This window comes from Panicum virgatum, chromosome 9K (assembly GCF_016808335.1).
Source record: "Panicum virgatum strain AP13 chromosome 9K, P.virgatum_v5, whole genome shotgun sequence".
Taxonomy (NCBI): Eukaryota; Viridiplantae; Streptophyta; class Magnoliopsida; order Poales; family Poaceae; genus Panicum; species Panicum virgatum.
In genome coordinates this window covers 65,197,958-65,213,376 of record NC_053144.1, presented here as the reverse complement: position 1 = coordinate 65,213,376, position 15,419 = coordinate 65,197,958, and the positions used below count along the sequence as shown (strand labels likewise).

At 47.3% G+C, this 15,419-nt stretch overlaps 2 protein-coding genes and 1 pseudogene across 9 annotated transcripts; 2 read left to right on the top strand and 1 right to left on the bottom strand.

The window, feature by feature from the left end:
• Positions 1–37: 37 nt before the first annotated feature.
• Positions 38–2,937, top strand: LOC120647072 (putative leucine-rich repeat receptor-like serine/threonine-protein kinase At2g04300). 8 transcript variants are annotated; one of them, XR_005664674.1, is made up of 9 exons: positions 38–314; positions 418–958; positions 1,065–1,528; positions 1,630–1,765; positions 2,004–2,049; positions 2,152–2,220; positions 2,304–2,375; positions 2,470–2,541; positions 2,626–2,838. XR_005664674.1 is itself a non-coding variant. In XM_039923684.1 (9 exons), exons 1-9 carry the CDS (start codon positions 212–214, stop codon positions 2,648–2,650), a joined length of 1,554 nt encoding a protein of 517 aa, XP_039779618.1. In that variant the 5' UTR covers positions 38–211; the 3' UTR covers positions 2,651–2,937. The 8 variants fall into 8 exon arrangements, 2 of the variants coding, with proteins under 2 accessions (XP_039779618.1, XP_039779620.1); XR_005664678.1 differs by having other exon boundaries at positions 1,065–1,533; XM_039923684.1 differs by having other exon boundaries at positions 1,978–2,049; positions 2,626–2,937.
• An 80-nt stretch (positions 2,938–3,017) lies between these two features.
• LOC120647073 (B3 domain-containing protein Os03g0184500-like) lies at positions 3,018–5,074 on the bottom strand. Its single transcript, XM_039923687.1, has 6 exons — positions 4,823–5,074; positions 4,626–4,727; positions 4,087–4,118; positions 3,813–3,987; positions 3,517–3,723; positions 3,018–3,410 (listed from the first exon to the last, which is right to left on the bottom strand). The coding sequence occupies exons 1-6, from the start codon at positions 4,967–4,969 to the stop codon at positions 3,360–3,362; spliced, it is 714 nt and encodes a 237-aa protein (XP_039779621.1). The 5' UTR covers positions 4,970–5,074; the 3' UTR covers positions 3,018–3,359.
• Positions 5,075–6,356: 1,282 nt separating this feature from the next.
• LOC120647069 lies at positions 6,357–9,341 on the top strand (annotated as a pseudogene).
• The last annotated feature ends 6,078 nt before the right edge of the window (positions 9,342–15,419 follow it).

Here is a 15,419-nt window from a genome sequence, read left to right as displayed (position 1 = left end):
CAACCTTGCTATATTTGAGCACAAACCAAAACCATCCATCCGCGGCCACCTCCTGCCTCCGCTTCGTCCAAATGTGCAGCTGCCGTGCATGATCCAGTCCATAAACATTCCCCTCCTCCCTGGCTGGGCCCCCCTTTCTTCGCCTCTTCCCCTTGGGAGCCTCCCCTCGGCGGGTGCTCCACCGTCCTCCCAATCCTAGTATGTCATTACGATGCCAAGCCGCATCACGTTCCTCGTCGTCGCCGCCGCCGCCTTATTCCCCACCTCGTCTTCCCAACAACCGGCCGGCGCGCCGGCCGCGCCACAACCCAGAGGTAATGTATGTCTTGATGCATCTTTCTTGTTGCCCTCAGCTCGATCCATCAATATGTGATGAGACCACAACAATATGATCGATCGATACGGCATGCATTGCAGGGTTCTACATAAGCTGCGGGTCGGCCAAGGATTTGCAGGCAGGGAGCATCAAGTGGGTCCGGGATGAGGGCTTCACCGCCGTCGGCAACGCCTCCACCATCGACAAGCCCGACCTCCTGCCGGTGCTCGCCACCCTGCGCTTCTTCCCCGACGCGACGGCGCGCAAGTACTGCTACGAGCTCCCCGTGGTCAAGGGCACGCGCTACCTCGTCCGGACCACCTACTTCTACGGCGGCTTCGACGGCGGCAAGGACCCGCCCGTGTTCGACCAGATCATCGACGGCACCCGCTGGAGCGCCGTCAACACCACCGACAACTACCGGCGCGGCATGTCCACCTACTTCGAGATGGTGGCGGAGGGGCAGGGCAGGAGCATGAGCGTGTGCCTGGCGCGCCGCCCCGAGACGGCGTCCAGCCCCTTCATCTCCGCGCTCGAGGTCATCGACCTCGACGACTCCATGTACAACACCACCGACTACGAGAGGTACGCCATGAGCACCGTGGCGCGCAGCCGCTTCGGCAGCAAGGGCGAGATCGTCAGGTACGCCTAGCCCGTCGTCGTCGTCTCCCACTCCGATCCCTTCCCAGCAGCAGCAGCAGGCCAGCAGCAAGGGCCTGACGTGGTTGCCATTCTACGTACATACTAGCTATCCAGATGACCAGTACAACCGGTACTGGGCGCCGTTCGCGGACGCCAACCCCGCCGTGGAGAGCCACTCCTCCATCTCGCCCGACGACTTCTGGAACCAGCCGCCGGCCAAGGCGCTCAAGGCCGGGGTCACCACCAGCCGGGGCAAGAATCTCACCGTGCGGTGGCCGCCGGCGGAGCTGCCCGCGGCCACCTACTACGTGGCGCTCTACTTCCAGGACCCGCGCACCGCGAGCGCCTACAGCTGGCGCGTCTTCGACGTGGCCGTCAACGGCCAGCAGTTCTTCCGGGGGCTCAACGCCTCCGCCGCCGGCGTCATGGTCTACTCCAACATGATGCAGCTGTCCGGCAAGACGGAGATCCTGCTCACGCCCAACGCCACGTCCCCCGTCGGCCCGCTCATCAACGCCGGAGAGATCTACCAGATCGTCCCGCTCGGCGGCAAGACGGCCACCAGAGATGGTATGGTACGCATGCACTTTCAGATCATCATTCAAGTAAAATTAACGTCTGGTCTGGGTCACCAAAATAAACCTCTAGCCCTTTGTTATCCTGTGCTGCAGTCGTTGCCATGGGTGATCTTGCAAGGAGCCTCAAGAACCCACCTCCGGACTGGGCTGGAGACCCTTGCCTGCCGCCGCAGCTCTCATGGACTGGGGTTGTATGCTCCCCTGGATCACCCGTGCGCGTCTTGTCACTGTAAGTACTCATCAGGTTACACTGACGACACTCTATCCAATCCAATTGGTTGTCAATGGTGTGCATTTTGGGGGGTTAAATTTGGCCAATGCATTTGTGTTCTACTTTCTGTACTATGGAAGAACGGCATTACAATTCAGTAAAATAAAAGACTGTAAAACTGTTGATCATTACTGCGTTAATATGAGTATGACCTGTCTTCTGCACTACAGGGATCTAAAAAATCATGGTCTTTCAGGATCACTTCCCGACAGCATTGGAAATTTGACAGGGATGCAAACCATGTAAGATATACAAAAAAAACTAATCTCCCTCCGTGAATAGTATTATGGACAAAATGGATGGACAATCCCCTTCTCATTATGACTAGGAACTTTTGACTACAGCAATCTCAGTGGCAACAAACTCTCGGGCTCCATACCTGACTTGGGCGGCATGCGCACCTTAACTGTCTTGTAAGCTCAAGCATACTTGACCCGTGTTGAACCATTCATCCTACAATTTTACTAACCATGCTAAACTTTTCTTCATATAAAAGGCATCTTGATGGCAATCAATTCAGCGGAACAATCAAACCATCAATGGAAACGCTCATCAATCTTAAGGAGTTGTTAGTACTCGATTTCTCATTTCCATAATGTATCTCAGATAATGTTCCAAAACATTCTGAGCTTAATGCTTTTTTTTTTTCTGGACGATGGCAGATACCTTAACAACAATAATCTCACGGGCAAGATACCAGATGGTCTGGAAAACAAACCTGGACTTGATTTGAGGTATGAAGAATGAGAGCCACTTGGTTTGGTTCCTTATTTTTTCATGAACTTTGTGATGACATGGTTTGCATGAATAATTTACAGAACTGAGGGGAACAAATTTGAATGAGGCTGGCAAGGAGGAAAACCAGATGCTAAATTGTTAGCTCTCAATATGATGCTTCACCCATTCACACAGAAGATCACAGTTCAATGATGAAGGGAGAGGACCGAAGGGTGGAAAAGTTATTGGGTGATATTGGTGTCCGACTCTGATGTATGAGAGCTGAAGATTATATCTAGCATTCCTTTGAGCCATCTCTGTCCTGTTCTTAGAGTTTTGTTGTACATGCTGGCATGTTGCATCAGAAAGCATCAATTTAGGGATAGGTGTCAGGTGAAGGAATCATTCCTAAACCTATCTAAAAAGTCACAAAACATGCATATTCTGAAACTTCCATTAGGACAGCAACAAGCAGCAGCCAGGAAACAGCTCAGTAGGCATTTTGCGAGTTAAGATTTCTGCAACTTAGGCATGTCACTAGTAGTCAAGGGTGGTAAAGGGCCCTCCAATTTGGCCTAGATATTTTAAGGGCCGGGCCCTATAAAGGCCGGGCTCTAATTCTATATAATTTTGAGCTAAAAAATTATTGAGCTTTGAAGTGACCATTAGGACCATGACCCATTACCACCCCTACTAGTAGTACCGACAGACAGACGTAGAAACAAAATGCATTACTAGGCCAGTTCTGATAGATGAAGCCTAAAACATCCCCAAAATCCCACTTTCCACATCCTGATAAGTTTGTACTACTTAGCATGGCTGTTGCGTGATGCAGTCATTCACCCTCTTCACTTTGATCATCAGAAGACACTCGGATTATATGCACCTGGGAGAAAGATTCATGGGTGAATGATATTTGAGTATTATTCAGGAAAAAAAAAACACGCTTTGAGTTCCACATTATTCAGCATTGTGCTGAAAGTATATTGTACCTTGAAAGTCGTGGGCTTAATCAGCTGAAAAACAGCTGCATCTCCATCCTGCATCCCATGACATATAGCAAAACCAGCCCAGCCACCACTTAACCCCTTCTTGTAGGCAAGGTAGTTGGTATCAAACTCTTCATCTTTCTCATCCACCAACGTGATAATGGAGTCTTGCTTTGGCATGTAAGTGTCACAGAAATGGCTCGGGAGACCCTTTCAATCATGTCATGTAGAAAAATTAGTACATGCCTCCAACATGAGCTAAAAAATTGCTGGGGAGAGCAAATGGTATTGTCACTCACCAGCCAAAAACCTCGAACCACATGTGAATGCAGCATTGCCTTCACAAAGGATGGGAATTCAGGGTCAAGTTGCGATTCTAGCTCCTCGGCCTTTCTTTCTGCCTCCATCCTAGCTTTCATGGAAATTGATCCACGGCTTGCCAAGTAGATGCGGGCAGTTAGTTTTCTTGGAGACCTACGGAAGTAATGGAAAAGCAGGATTGTCACTTAATGGGGGGAAGAACATGTTTACAGCTCCTATGCCATGCTAGGCTGCTAGCAGATATCCACATACCTTGTCATTCTATCTGCACTGTGTGGTGCTATCTGTTGACAAATATTACTTGTCAGTAAAAGCAAATGGATTCGAGTTGATAATGACACGGACGCTTGGCGAAATGGATTCGAGTTGATACTTTTTTAGAAGATGTTAGTATTTATTTTGCCATGTTAAATAACAGGATGCTTTTCAGAAGAAGCATTAGGGCCATACGAATCTCCAAATCTCAGTTGCATTTACCAAAATCTCATGAGTATAGTGAATTGATCAAAAAGTGAACACATTGTGCTACACAACATCTGTTGATATACAGAATGTTGCATTTCAAGAATCAAGAGCTGAGCAAAATAAAGGGTTGCCCTGTTTCGCATGGAAAAAATGGGCAACCTTGAGCTCGACATTATTAACTACTTCTACCATGCTGACCACCCACACGCCCACACTACACGCATGGAAATAACTAATCATAGCCAAACAGGTGCATTTATTTGAGCCCAAATAGAAAACAGAGCAGGTAAAAAATGGGGGGGGGGGGGGGGGGGCGGAAAAGAGACCTCTGCGTACTTGACCTCAGGGAGGTTGGCAAGCCGGCGGGACCTCCTTGGAGGCGAGGGAACCACGACTGCGTCCTCGATGATCCTGCGCCTCTTCTGCTTCTGCTCAACCGCAAACGGAACAAAGGGTCAGACAAACGGCTTGCGCGAAGATGGTCGGGACAAACAGAGGAGGCCGGGAGTGCGGCAGGCATCACCATGGGGGAAGGCGTCTTGGGGGCCGCCATGATGGCGGCGGAGAGGTGGCGCAGGTTGAGCGCCTCCATCTTGCGCTTGTTCTCCAGCACCGTCCGCTCCCGCGCCGCCTCGTACGCCGACATCCCCGGCTTCGCGGCCGCCTCCATCTCTCTCGATCTCTCGGCTTCAATGAAGTGCCAGTTGTGCCGTACGTGGAGGGGAGAGTGGATTGGCAGCAGCACGGCCGCGGGGTTTGGGAGGGTTTAAGAAGGGGAGGGGACGGCAGCGAGCGGGTTTTGAAGGAGACGAGGAGAACTGACCGTTGGAGACGCCGAGGGTAAAACGGTAAAATTCGGGAGGCAGCGTGATCGGCGGACCGCGGTATGGGAGAAATGTCTCGTCACCCACTCGTCCTGGGAGAAGCCATAAAAAAATTGCTGGGAGAATTACGTTCAAAAAAACTGCTGGGAGAATAGTATCAGCAAGCATGAGGGGCGAGTCTGGTGCAGCGGTAGAGCCTATCATCTGTAACCGGAAGGTCCCGGATTCCACTGGATACGCCTTTTTTAATAGTATCAGCAAAAAAATAAATCTTGGCAATTGAATAAAAGGTAGGGGGATTATCCTGGAAAGAGGAGTCAGTGAAACTATATCATATTGTACTCCTCTCACGATCATTAGGCTTGTGGCTTAAAAACAACATTTCCCTAGATCCTGCACAGTTCGGGAAGCGTACGGCACTAGGTACACCCTTTTTAATAGTATCAGCAAGCATGGGAAGAATTGTTTTTTTCCAGCCGGTCTAGTGACACGTGCGGCCCAAATACTTGCTCCTGCCACTCATCAAGAAAGAAAAATAAATCTTGGCAATTGAATAAAAGGTAGGGGAATTATTCTGGAAAGAGGAGTCAGTGAAACTATATCATATTGTACTCCTCTCACGATCATTAGCACATCAACCTGATAATAAGGGCGAAATGAACCAATTCCATTTCCCCAATTCCCTTCCACGAGAAACAATTGGAAATGTACTAGGTGCCACGTTTGGCGCTCGCGCGCATGGAGGACAAGAGTCTTTCGATCAGGCATTGCAGGCGTGGGACTAGGGGTGCCAAAGAGCCTAAAATTTTGAACTAGAAAATCTAAAAATTGGACTCTAAAAGAATCGAATTTTAATTTTATATAATTTTAAACTAAATAATTTAAAGACTGTGTTGGACCGTGAAGAAATTAGTTATGGCACGTTACCACACCCCTACGTGGGGCGCTCTTGGTTGGATGTTGGGCAGCGCCCCATCCCCATGCTCACTCCCTGTTGGTTGGAGCCATGGAAGTAGGCTGTTAGCTGGAGGATACACAGTGACCGCCTGACCGGCTCGGAACGGATGGAACACATGCAGCGGCCTGCGGTGGTGCGGCCACACCCCTCTAGTATAAATGACAAGCTCGAAGCTGGCCGGCCGGTTGCCTCGACCAGCAGCAGGAGCACAGCAGAGAGTGCGCGCGGTGCGGCTAGGAACAGTCGTCGACGGCCGAGCTGTACGTGTCCGGGCAATGAAGGTGTTGGTGACGAGCGCGACGGGGTTCATGGGGGCCGCCTGTGCGCGGCGCTGGCCGGCGCCGGCGAGCACGGGTGCGCGCGTTCGTGCTCCGCGGCCTCGACGCCTCAGGCCTACCTCCCGCCGTCGAGGTGGCCTACGGCGACGTCACCGACGTGGAGTCGCTCGTCGCCGCGTTCCACGGGTGCGACGCCGTGTTCCACGCCGCCGCGGCCGTCGAGCCGTGGCGAGCCGACACCTCCGTGTTTCACACCGTAAGAAGATGATACTGTTACTATATGAATATTTTTTTCCTACCAGGGTTTACCAGGTACTTCCTCCGATCTAAAAAGCCAAAACGACCTACGTTTTGGAACGGAAGGAGTATATATACAAGGGTTTTCTACACAGTAAGAAGATGAAAATAATTCGTTCCAAATTATAAGTCATTCTAAGAATCTTGGTAAGTCAAATCATCTCAAAGTTTGACCAAAATTATGGAGAGAAATATAAAAATTTATGACATCAAATATGTGCACTATAAAAATATAGCTAACAAAAAATCTAATGATATTTAATTAGTATCATAAATGTTATTATCTTGTCATATAAATTCGGTCAAACTTGAAAAACTTTGACTCTCCAAGATTCTTAGAATGACTTATAATTTGGAATGGAGGGAGTAACAATTAATTAGACATACAAAGAGTATACCATGTGTGGGTACCCCAGGACTGGGGTACCCCCTCTTGCTGTGTCTAGGCAAGGGTCTCGTAGTTATCCTTAGCTACGCCCTGACGGCCGAGCAGCCGGACCCCTGTGGTCCGGAGCCCTACTCTCCCGGCAAATGGCCCCGGACCCGCTCCCCGCTCGGGGAGGGTCCGGTGACGCCACGTGTCCAGAAAGGAGGTAGCCCTCCGCCGAAACCGCTGGGGCCCCAGACCCCGCCGGGTCCCGGACCCCCATATACTATCCCGACACCCCGCCTGGGTCCGGAACCGCCATGTGTCCACAGGTGCGGACACGCGCGCGGTACCGCTTGGCTTCCACTGGAAGACTCGTCTACCTATCGCATTCAATGCGGTAGACGGAAGTGCGCCCTGCCACAGCAGAGCCCGAGGCGGCTTTTGCCAGGTTCCACTGTTGATCGCGTGTTACCAAGGCGCATAGTACAGTCGCTGGCACCGTCCACAGTCTACTATGCCAGTTGGACACGACGGCTCGGCTTCGCCCGTTATGACGCCTACACGGTAGACCCAGCAGTCTACGCCGTAAACTACACTGCCCCAACAGGCGCCTCGCCGATGGGACAAATAAAGACTCCCCTCGGTCAGAGAGTCGACAGGGCGATGAAGCATATCCCGAGAAGAGATCCTCACCCGCTGTAGCTCCATTGAAGCTTTCTGTGCAGTATATTATACATCCACGTTAGACCCACCTGTCGGGGTCTAACGACTGTGTACGCGTCCCCTTGCTCTATAAAAGGGAGACGCCCGTTAGGAAAGAACTCAAGCCCCAGCTGGGCAGAGGATAGACTCATTCATGCTAAGAGCAATTCATCTCACAGTGGATGTAGGGTATTACGCTCCGGCGGCCCGAACCACTTTAAATCCGTGTGTTCTTGCACTTTTGCCCCCAAGCTAGATCGGCGTAATCGCTTTGCACTTCCCCGAGTACTTCCCCTCGGGGAATAGGCGGGTGCGTTCCGCCACAGGCTGTGGGTACCCCCAAAAGCCCACGACACCATGGTTTTGATCATAGTACGCTGTGATATAACTACCTCCTCACTATCCGACTATTGAATTTGTTTTCCTTAACATGTGTATTTATTGGAAAAAAACATGCATTTCCTGCTGTGATCTACTGTAGGTCAATGTGGGGGGCCTTAAGAATGTGTTGAAGGCTGCCCGGAAAACGCCAACAGTGAAGAAGATAGTTTACACGTCATCATACCTTGCGATTGGTCCAACGGATGGTTGTGTCGCGGACGAGACACAGGTTGGTATATATGTCCATATTTCTTGAATTATGTTTTTCATTTTTTTCCATTTGAAAATTTTAAATATTTCAAAGTCGTTGCAATTTCTGACATGATCGAATTACTTTTGATAACAGATGCATCACGGGAAAGCATTCCGCACAGAGTATGAGAAATCAAAATTTCTCGCAGACAGAATTGCGCTGCAGGCAGCAGCAGAGGGGGTGTCATCACACTTGTCTACCCGGGGGTTATGTATGGTGCAAGAGAGCTTACAATTGGAAATTTTGTTTCTCACCTTGTAAGAGAACCTAGCTTTTTGCCCCAGGACCATGCCAAAGCCTGGTTATTTTTTTATTCTAAATTTATATTTGATATCAAAGAACACACGAGTGCACATCCAATAAAACATCATGAGCAGAACCTGAGAGAAAAAATGATGCTACTTACTTGCAGTTGATCGAAAGGTTCAATGGGCGCCTACCTTGTCACATGGGAGATGGGAATGACATACAGTCCTTCAGCCATGTCGAAGATGTGGTTAGCGGGCGGACACATCGCAGCAATGAAGAAGGGCAGAGTGAGCGAGAGATATCTCCTCACAGGAGAGAACGTGTCGCTCCTGCACATGTAACATGTTCAATCTGGTTGCCAATGTTACCAACACAAACCCGCCCAGATTCCACTTGCCTCTCTGGTTGCTTGAAATCTATGGGTGGGTTTCAGTTTTTGCTACTCGAATCACCGGGAAACCCCCAGTTATCAGTTATCCTGTATGTCCATTATTTTTAACCATTTTTCCTAAATTTCATCATTTTGATTGCACATAACACGCGTTCGGGTTGATACATTTGTAGCTGGTCCATAATTTGTGCACCGCAGGTTGTGCATTATCTCAGGCACCAATGGGCATACTCATGTGACAAGGCCGAGAGGGAGCTGGGCTACAATCCAAGAGGCTTAGCTGAAGGTTTGGCGGAGACGCTCCTGTGGCTGAAGAATGATAAGCTGATCAAATTTTAGAGCTCTATACTAGTATATGATTTTATTTGTTTATGTGAGAGTCCCTATTGTCTATGCCATGCATAAAAAAATGCAGGGTCAAGGCGATTGGAAATCCCAGCAATTTGTGCTGCCTGCAAACCTACTTCCTCCGTTACAATTTATAATTCATTTGACTTTTTTTATTTCAAATTTGACTACTCGTCTTATTCGAAAAATTATTCAAAATAGCACTTCTTTTGTTGCAGCTTGCTTTATTAATAAAAATTCTTCAAGAACACCGTAAATTTGATTATGTTTGTACAATTTTTTTAATAAGACAAGTGGTTAAATTTGATGTTAAAAAAGTCAAACGAGCTATAATTTTAAACAAGGGAGTAGCTTGCACGGAAATGTTCCATTGGTCTGCGATGTAAATATTTTACCTCCTCCAGAAAGGCAGGCATTTTCTCGTTTTTAAGGAAATTTGCAAGTTTCATTTTGAGCTCTGAAGAGTACTGGTATGTAACATGTGAAGAAGTCCAAAAATACTGGACTACGCCGGGAGTAGGTTCGTGAACTGTTCATGACACCCATGGTCCCACGTGGATGGATTGTATCAGTTTGTCGTTACAAGACTGTCACGTCGATGCGAAGACCAATCTAGTTGAGTGTCTTTACAAGAATGTCACGTCGATGCTGAAGGCGTCCCTTACGACTGGCTTCGTTTGTTCTGTGCGATCCTCTGCGTCTACTTGTTATCTATCCTTACGACTGGCTTCGTTTGTTCTGTGCGATCCTCTGCGTCTACTTGTTATCCTAACCGTGATCATTTTCTACAGGACACAAAGTTCCGGGTTATCTAATCCTTTGATGCCAACATTAACAAGTTTTGCTGCCAGAAAAAATCTACGCTAGCCTACTGTACTGTTGTTTTCTAGTTGGTGACTTGCGTATTCTGGCAGTGGTGGCATCAGGATAGTTTCATGAAGGAGCGTAGGAAGTGTTGGAGTAATGGGCTTGGCCCATTACTTCTAAAGCATTAAAAGAATTTAAAGCCCACTATTAATGCTAGGGAATCAATGCTTAATTCCGTACCGGGAATTGAGGAGGATCTCAACCGACTTAAAAGGTGGACTTCGTGTACACCACTTGTGAAGCCGGTAAGAGGAGGACGGTGAACCACACGCGCGCGCGCGCTCGCTCGCCGGGCCGGGCCGTGGCCGAGGCGCGGCGCGGCGCGGCCGAGCGGTGCGGTGCGCATGCCCGCACCGGTGCGGTGCGATGCGATGTGCTGAGATGAGAAGGATGTTTTGCAGTAAAGAGTATTAAAACAGAGGGTTAATATCGTCACTAATGACCGGACATTGAAGGCTCTTTACGACGTCCAGGTTCGTTGAACCTGAGTCACATTAACTGCCGCTCATCAAAGCCATTCATGATGTCCAGGTTCGTTGAACCTGAGGCATATCGTGCCTATATAAACCAGCACCCTCTCCTCTCATCCTCACTCATCTCAAGCACTCATCCAGGTACTCCTCTTCAGGAGACCTCTCCCTTCTCCCTCAGCTGCTTTCTGCCTTCCCCACCTCTAGCACTGCGCGCACAGGTCTAGCGAGAGCAGGGCCTCCGGAACCTCTGCTCGCTGAAGGTCCTGCACGGGACGCGGGCAATTAGGTTTTTGGGAAGCGTCTTGACGCGACTGCTCGCTCCCTGAACGACTCCTTCGTCTACTTCCCGGCGTAACCGCTCGTGCGAACGACTACTTCATCTACTTCCCGGCGTAACCGTTCGTGGGACTGCACTGCGAACATCTTTCTGCATCGACATAGTTCGGCTACTTCGAGCAAGACCAGTCGAATAGCATGTCTATTCCAGCTGGTAACGGCGCAACCGGTGCCTCCGGCACTGGTCCCGCTTTGGGGTACTTACTAAACCTACTCTGGTTTAATTCTTTGTTCATGCTTATTAGTGAGAATAACATGAACACATGCACATATCTTGTACACACATTATCACTCATCTATATCATGAAATTGATATTAATATTTAGAATTAAAATATACCGAAAATTGCCTAGATATCTAACAATCCAAAAACCTAATTGTGTTAATAGGCTTTCGGTATCTAGCTTTGCTGCATCAATCAAACCACCACCTTTTGATGGTTCAAATTACAAACGTTGGTAAGAGCGGCTTATACTGTGGTTAACACTATCGAGAGTGATCCATGTGAAAGAGGGTAAGCCTGAACAATTCTCTCCAGAGGAAGGGAGTGCGTTCGATGAGGCTGATATTCTCTTTCGAGGCTTGATCATTAGTGTTCTCGGTGATAACCTGGTGGATTCTTATATCCGGCTGCCAACTGGCAAAGCATTGTGGGATGCTCTTGAGGCTCAATATGGAGTATCTCACGCCGGGAGTGAGTTGTATATCATGGAGCAGTTCCTTGAGTACAGGATGGTCGAAGACCGTTCTGTAGTGGAACAAGCTCATGAAATACATACTCTGGCAAAAGATCTCAAAAATTGCAGCAAAGAGTCCCCATGTGTGTTACCCAATAAATTTGTGGCCGGAGGTATAATCTCTAAGCTGCCACCTTCTTGGAGGGACTTTGCTACTTCTTTAAAACACAAGAGACAGGAGTTCACAATAGATGGACTCATAGGGACTCTTGATGTTGAGGAGAAGGCGAGAGCAAAGGACATACGTGGGAAAGGAGTTGTTGGTGCTTCAAGTGCCAATCTTGTTCAGAAGAACAACTCCCACAAGAATAAGAAAAAGCCACCGCAGAACCAACCAAAGACTAAGAAGACAACCACTTTTAAGAAGAAGAAGAAGACGGGAGCTTGCTATGTGTGCGCCAGTACGGATCACTTTGCTGCAAAGTGTCCGAACCGCAAAGGCAACGACTCCGCCAACATGGTTATTAGCGAGCCTGGAGGAACTTCGGGGTACGGTAATTTATTACCTACTGTTCTTTCAGTCTTTGGTTCACCCGAGTGGTGGGTTGACACTGGTGCTAATATTCATGTTTGTGCTGATGCTTCTTTGTTCTCTTCTTACCAGACCGGCGGGACTTCCTCCTTGCTGATGGGGAACGGATCACATGCGCGTGTTCTTGGTGTTGGTACGGTAAATCTGAAGTTTACTTCGGGAAAGACCGTGCAGCTGAAGAACGTGCAGCATGTCCCCACCATCAAAAAGAATTTAGTCAGCGGCTCTCTACTGTGTAGAGATGGTTTCAAATTAGTCTTTGAGTCCAATAAATGTATCTTGTCTAAGTTTGGTACTTTTGTTGGAAAAGGTTATGAAAGCGGAGGCTTGTTCCGTCTTTCTTTGTCAGATGTTTGTAATAAAATTGCATACAATATTATTAACGTTGATGAAACAAATGTTTGGCATTCGAGGCTTTGTCACGTTAATTTTGGTTGTATGATGCGCTTAGCTAATTTGAGCTTAATTCCAAAGTTCACTTTTGTCAAAAATTCTAAGTGTCATGTATGTGTTGAATCAAAACAAACTCGTAAGCCTCATAAGACCGCGGAGGCAAGGAGCTTGACACCCTTAGAATTAATTCATTCCGATTTGTGCGAAATGAATGGAGTGTTGACAAAAGGTGGTAAAAAATATTTCATGACTTTGATTGATGATAGTACTAGATTTTGTTACATCTATTTGTTGAAGTCAAAAGATGAAGCTTTACACTACTTTAAAATCTATAAAGCTGAAGTAGAAAACCAACTTGAGAGAAAGATCAAAAGAGTTAGGTCAGATCGTGGTGGCGAGTATTTCTCAAATTTATTTACTTTATTCTGCGAGGAACATGGTATTATTCATGAAAGGACGCCTCCCTATTCACCTCAGTCAAATGGGGTTGCCGAAAGAAAGAACCGCACTCTAACGGATTTGGTTAACGCCATGTTTGATACAGCGGGACTTTCCAAGGAATGGTGGGGTGAGGCTATATTGACTGCATGTCATGTTCTAAACCGTGTTCCTACAAAGAATAAAGAGATAACTCCATTCGAGGAATGGGAGAAGAAAAGACCAACACTGTCATACTTACGTACATGGGGTTGTTTGGCAAAAGTGAGTGTGCCAATAACCAAGAAACGTAAGCTTGGACCTAAAACTGTGGATTGTATCTTTCTAGGTTATGCTATTCACAGCGTTGGATATAGATTTTTAATAGTGAAATCTGGAGTACCTGACATGCATGTTGGTACTATAATGGAGTCCAGAGATGCTACATTTTTTGAAAACATTTTTCCCATGAGAGATGAAATAAGTTCATCTAGGCAAGAGTTCATCGAGGATGATGGCTCTGCTGAGCCGATAGAACACAATGAACATACACTTGTAGAAAATCCTGAGGAGGATAACAATGATGCTCCGAGAAAGAGCAAGAGACAAAGGACTGTAAAGTCTTTTGGTGATGATTTCATTGTATACCTCATAGATGATACACCCAGAACCGTTGAAGAGGCATATTCATCTCCTGATGCTGACTATTGGAAGGAAGCAGTAAGGAGTGAGATGGATTCTATTATGTCTAATGGAACCTGGGAGGTCGTTGAATGTCCTTATGGATGTAAACCGGTTGGATACAAGTGGGTGTTCAAGAAAAAGGTTAGGCCAGATGGTACTGTTGAAAAGTACAAGGCTAGGCTTGTGGCCAAGGGTTATACCCAAAAAGAAGGAGAAGATTTCTTTGACACTTATTCACCAGTTGCCCGATTGACCACAATTCGAGTGTTACTTTCCCTGGCAGCCTCTTATGGTCTTCTCGTTCATCAGATGGACGTTAAGACGGCTTTCCTCAATGGAGAGTTAGAAGAGGAGATCTATATGGATCAGCCGGATGGGTTTGTATCAAAGGGTCAAGAAGGAATGGTTTGTAAGTTGTTAAAATCTTTATATGGTCTCAAGCAAGCGCCTAAGCAGTGGCATGAAAAGTTTGATAGAACTTTGACCTCTGCCGGCTTTGTTGTGAACGAAGCTGACAGATGTGTGTACTATCGCTATGGTGGGGCTGAAGGAGTGATTTTGTGCTTGTATGTGGATGACATACTGATCTTTGGCACTAGCCTTAATGTGATTAAGGAAGTCAAAGAGTTTTTATCTCAAAATTTTGAGATGAAGGATCTGGGAGAAGCTGATGTTATCCTTAATATAAAACTGGTAAAAGAGATCAATGGTGGGGTGATTCTTACACAGTCTCACTATGTGGAGAAGGTGTTAAGTCGCTTTGGTTATAGCGACTATAAACCTGTCTCAACACCATATGATGCCAGTTTAATTCTTAGAAAGAACAAAAGGATAATGCGAGATCAGCTGAGATATTCTTAGATCATTGGTTCATTAATGTATTTAGCGAGCGCTACAAGACCTGACATCTCGTTTGCTGTAAGCAAACTGAGCCGGTTTGTTTCAAACCCGGGAGATGATCATTGGAAGGCTCTTGAAAGAGTAATGCGCTATCTGAAGGGGACAATGAACTATGGAATTCACTACACCGGGTACCCAAGGGTACTAAAAGGGTATAGTGATTCAAATTGGATTTCTGATGCTGATGAGATAAAGGCCACAAGTGGATATGTGTTTACACTTAGTGGTGGAGCTGTTTCCTGGAAGTCTTGCAAGCAGACCATCTTAACGAGGTCAACTATGGAAGCAGAACTCACAGCATTAGATACCGCCACTGTTGAGGCTGAGTGGCTTCGTGAGCTCCTTATGGACTTGCCGATAGTTGAAAAACCGTTACCGGCAATCCTAATGAACTGTGACAATCAAACGGTAATTGTCAAGGTGAATAGTTCAAAGGATAACATGAAGTCATCTAGACATGTGAAAAGGCGGTTGAAATCTGTCAGAAAATTGAGAAACTCCGGAGTTATAGCCCTGGACTATGTTCAGACGGCTAAAAATCTGGCAGATCAGTTTACAAAGGGTCTTTCACGAAATGTGATAGACAATGCATCTATGGAATTGGGCTTGAGACCCACGTGAGTCATTCTATAGTGGAAACCTGTCCTATGTGATCGGAGATCCCGTGAATTAGGATGGTGAAACAAACTAAAGTCTGACTGTGAGAAGAGAACCTTTGTGAAAAGGGCTC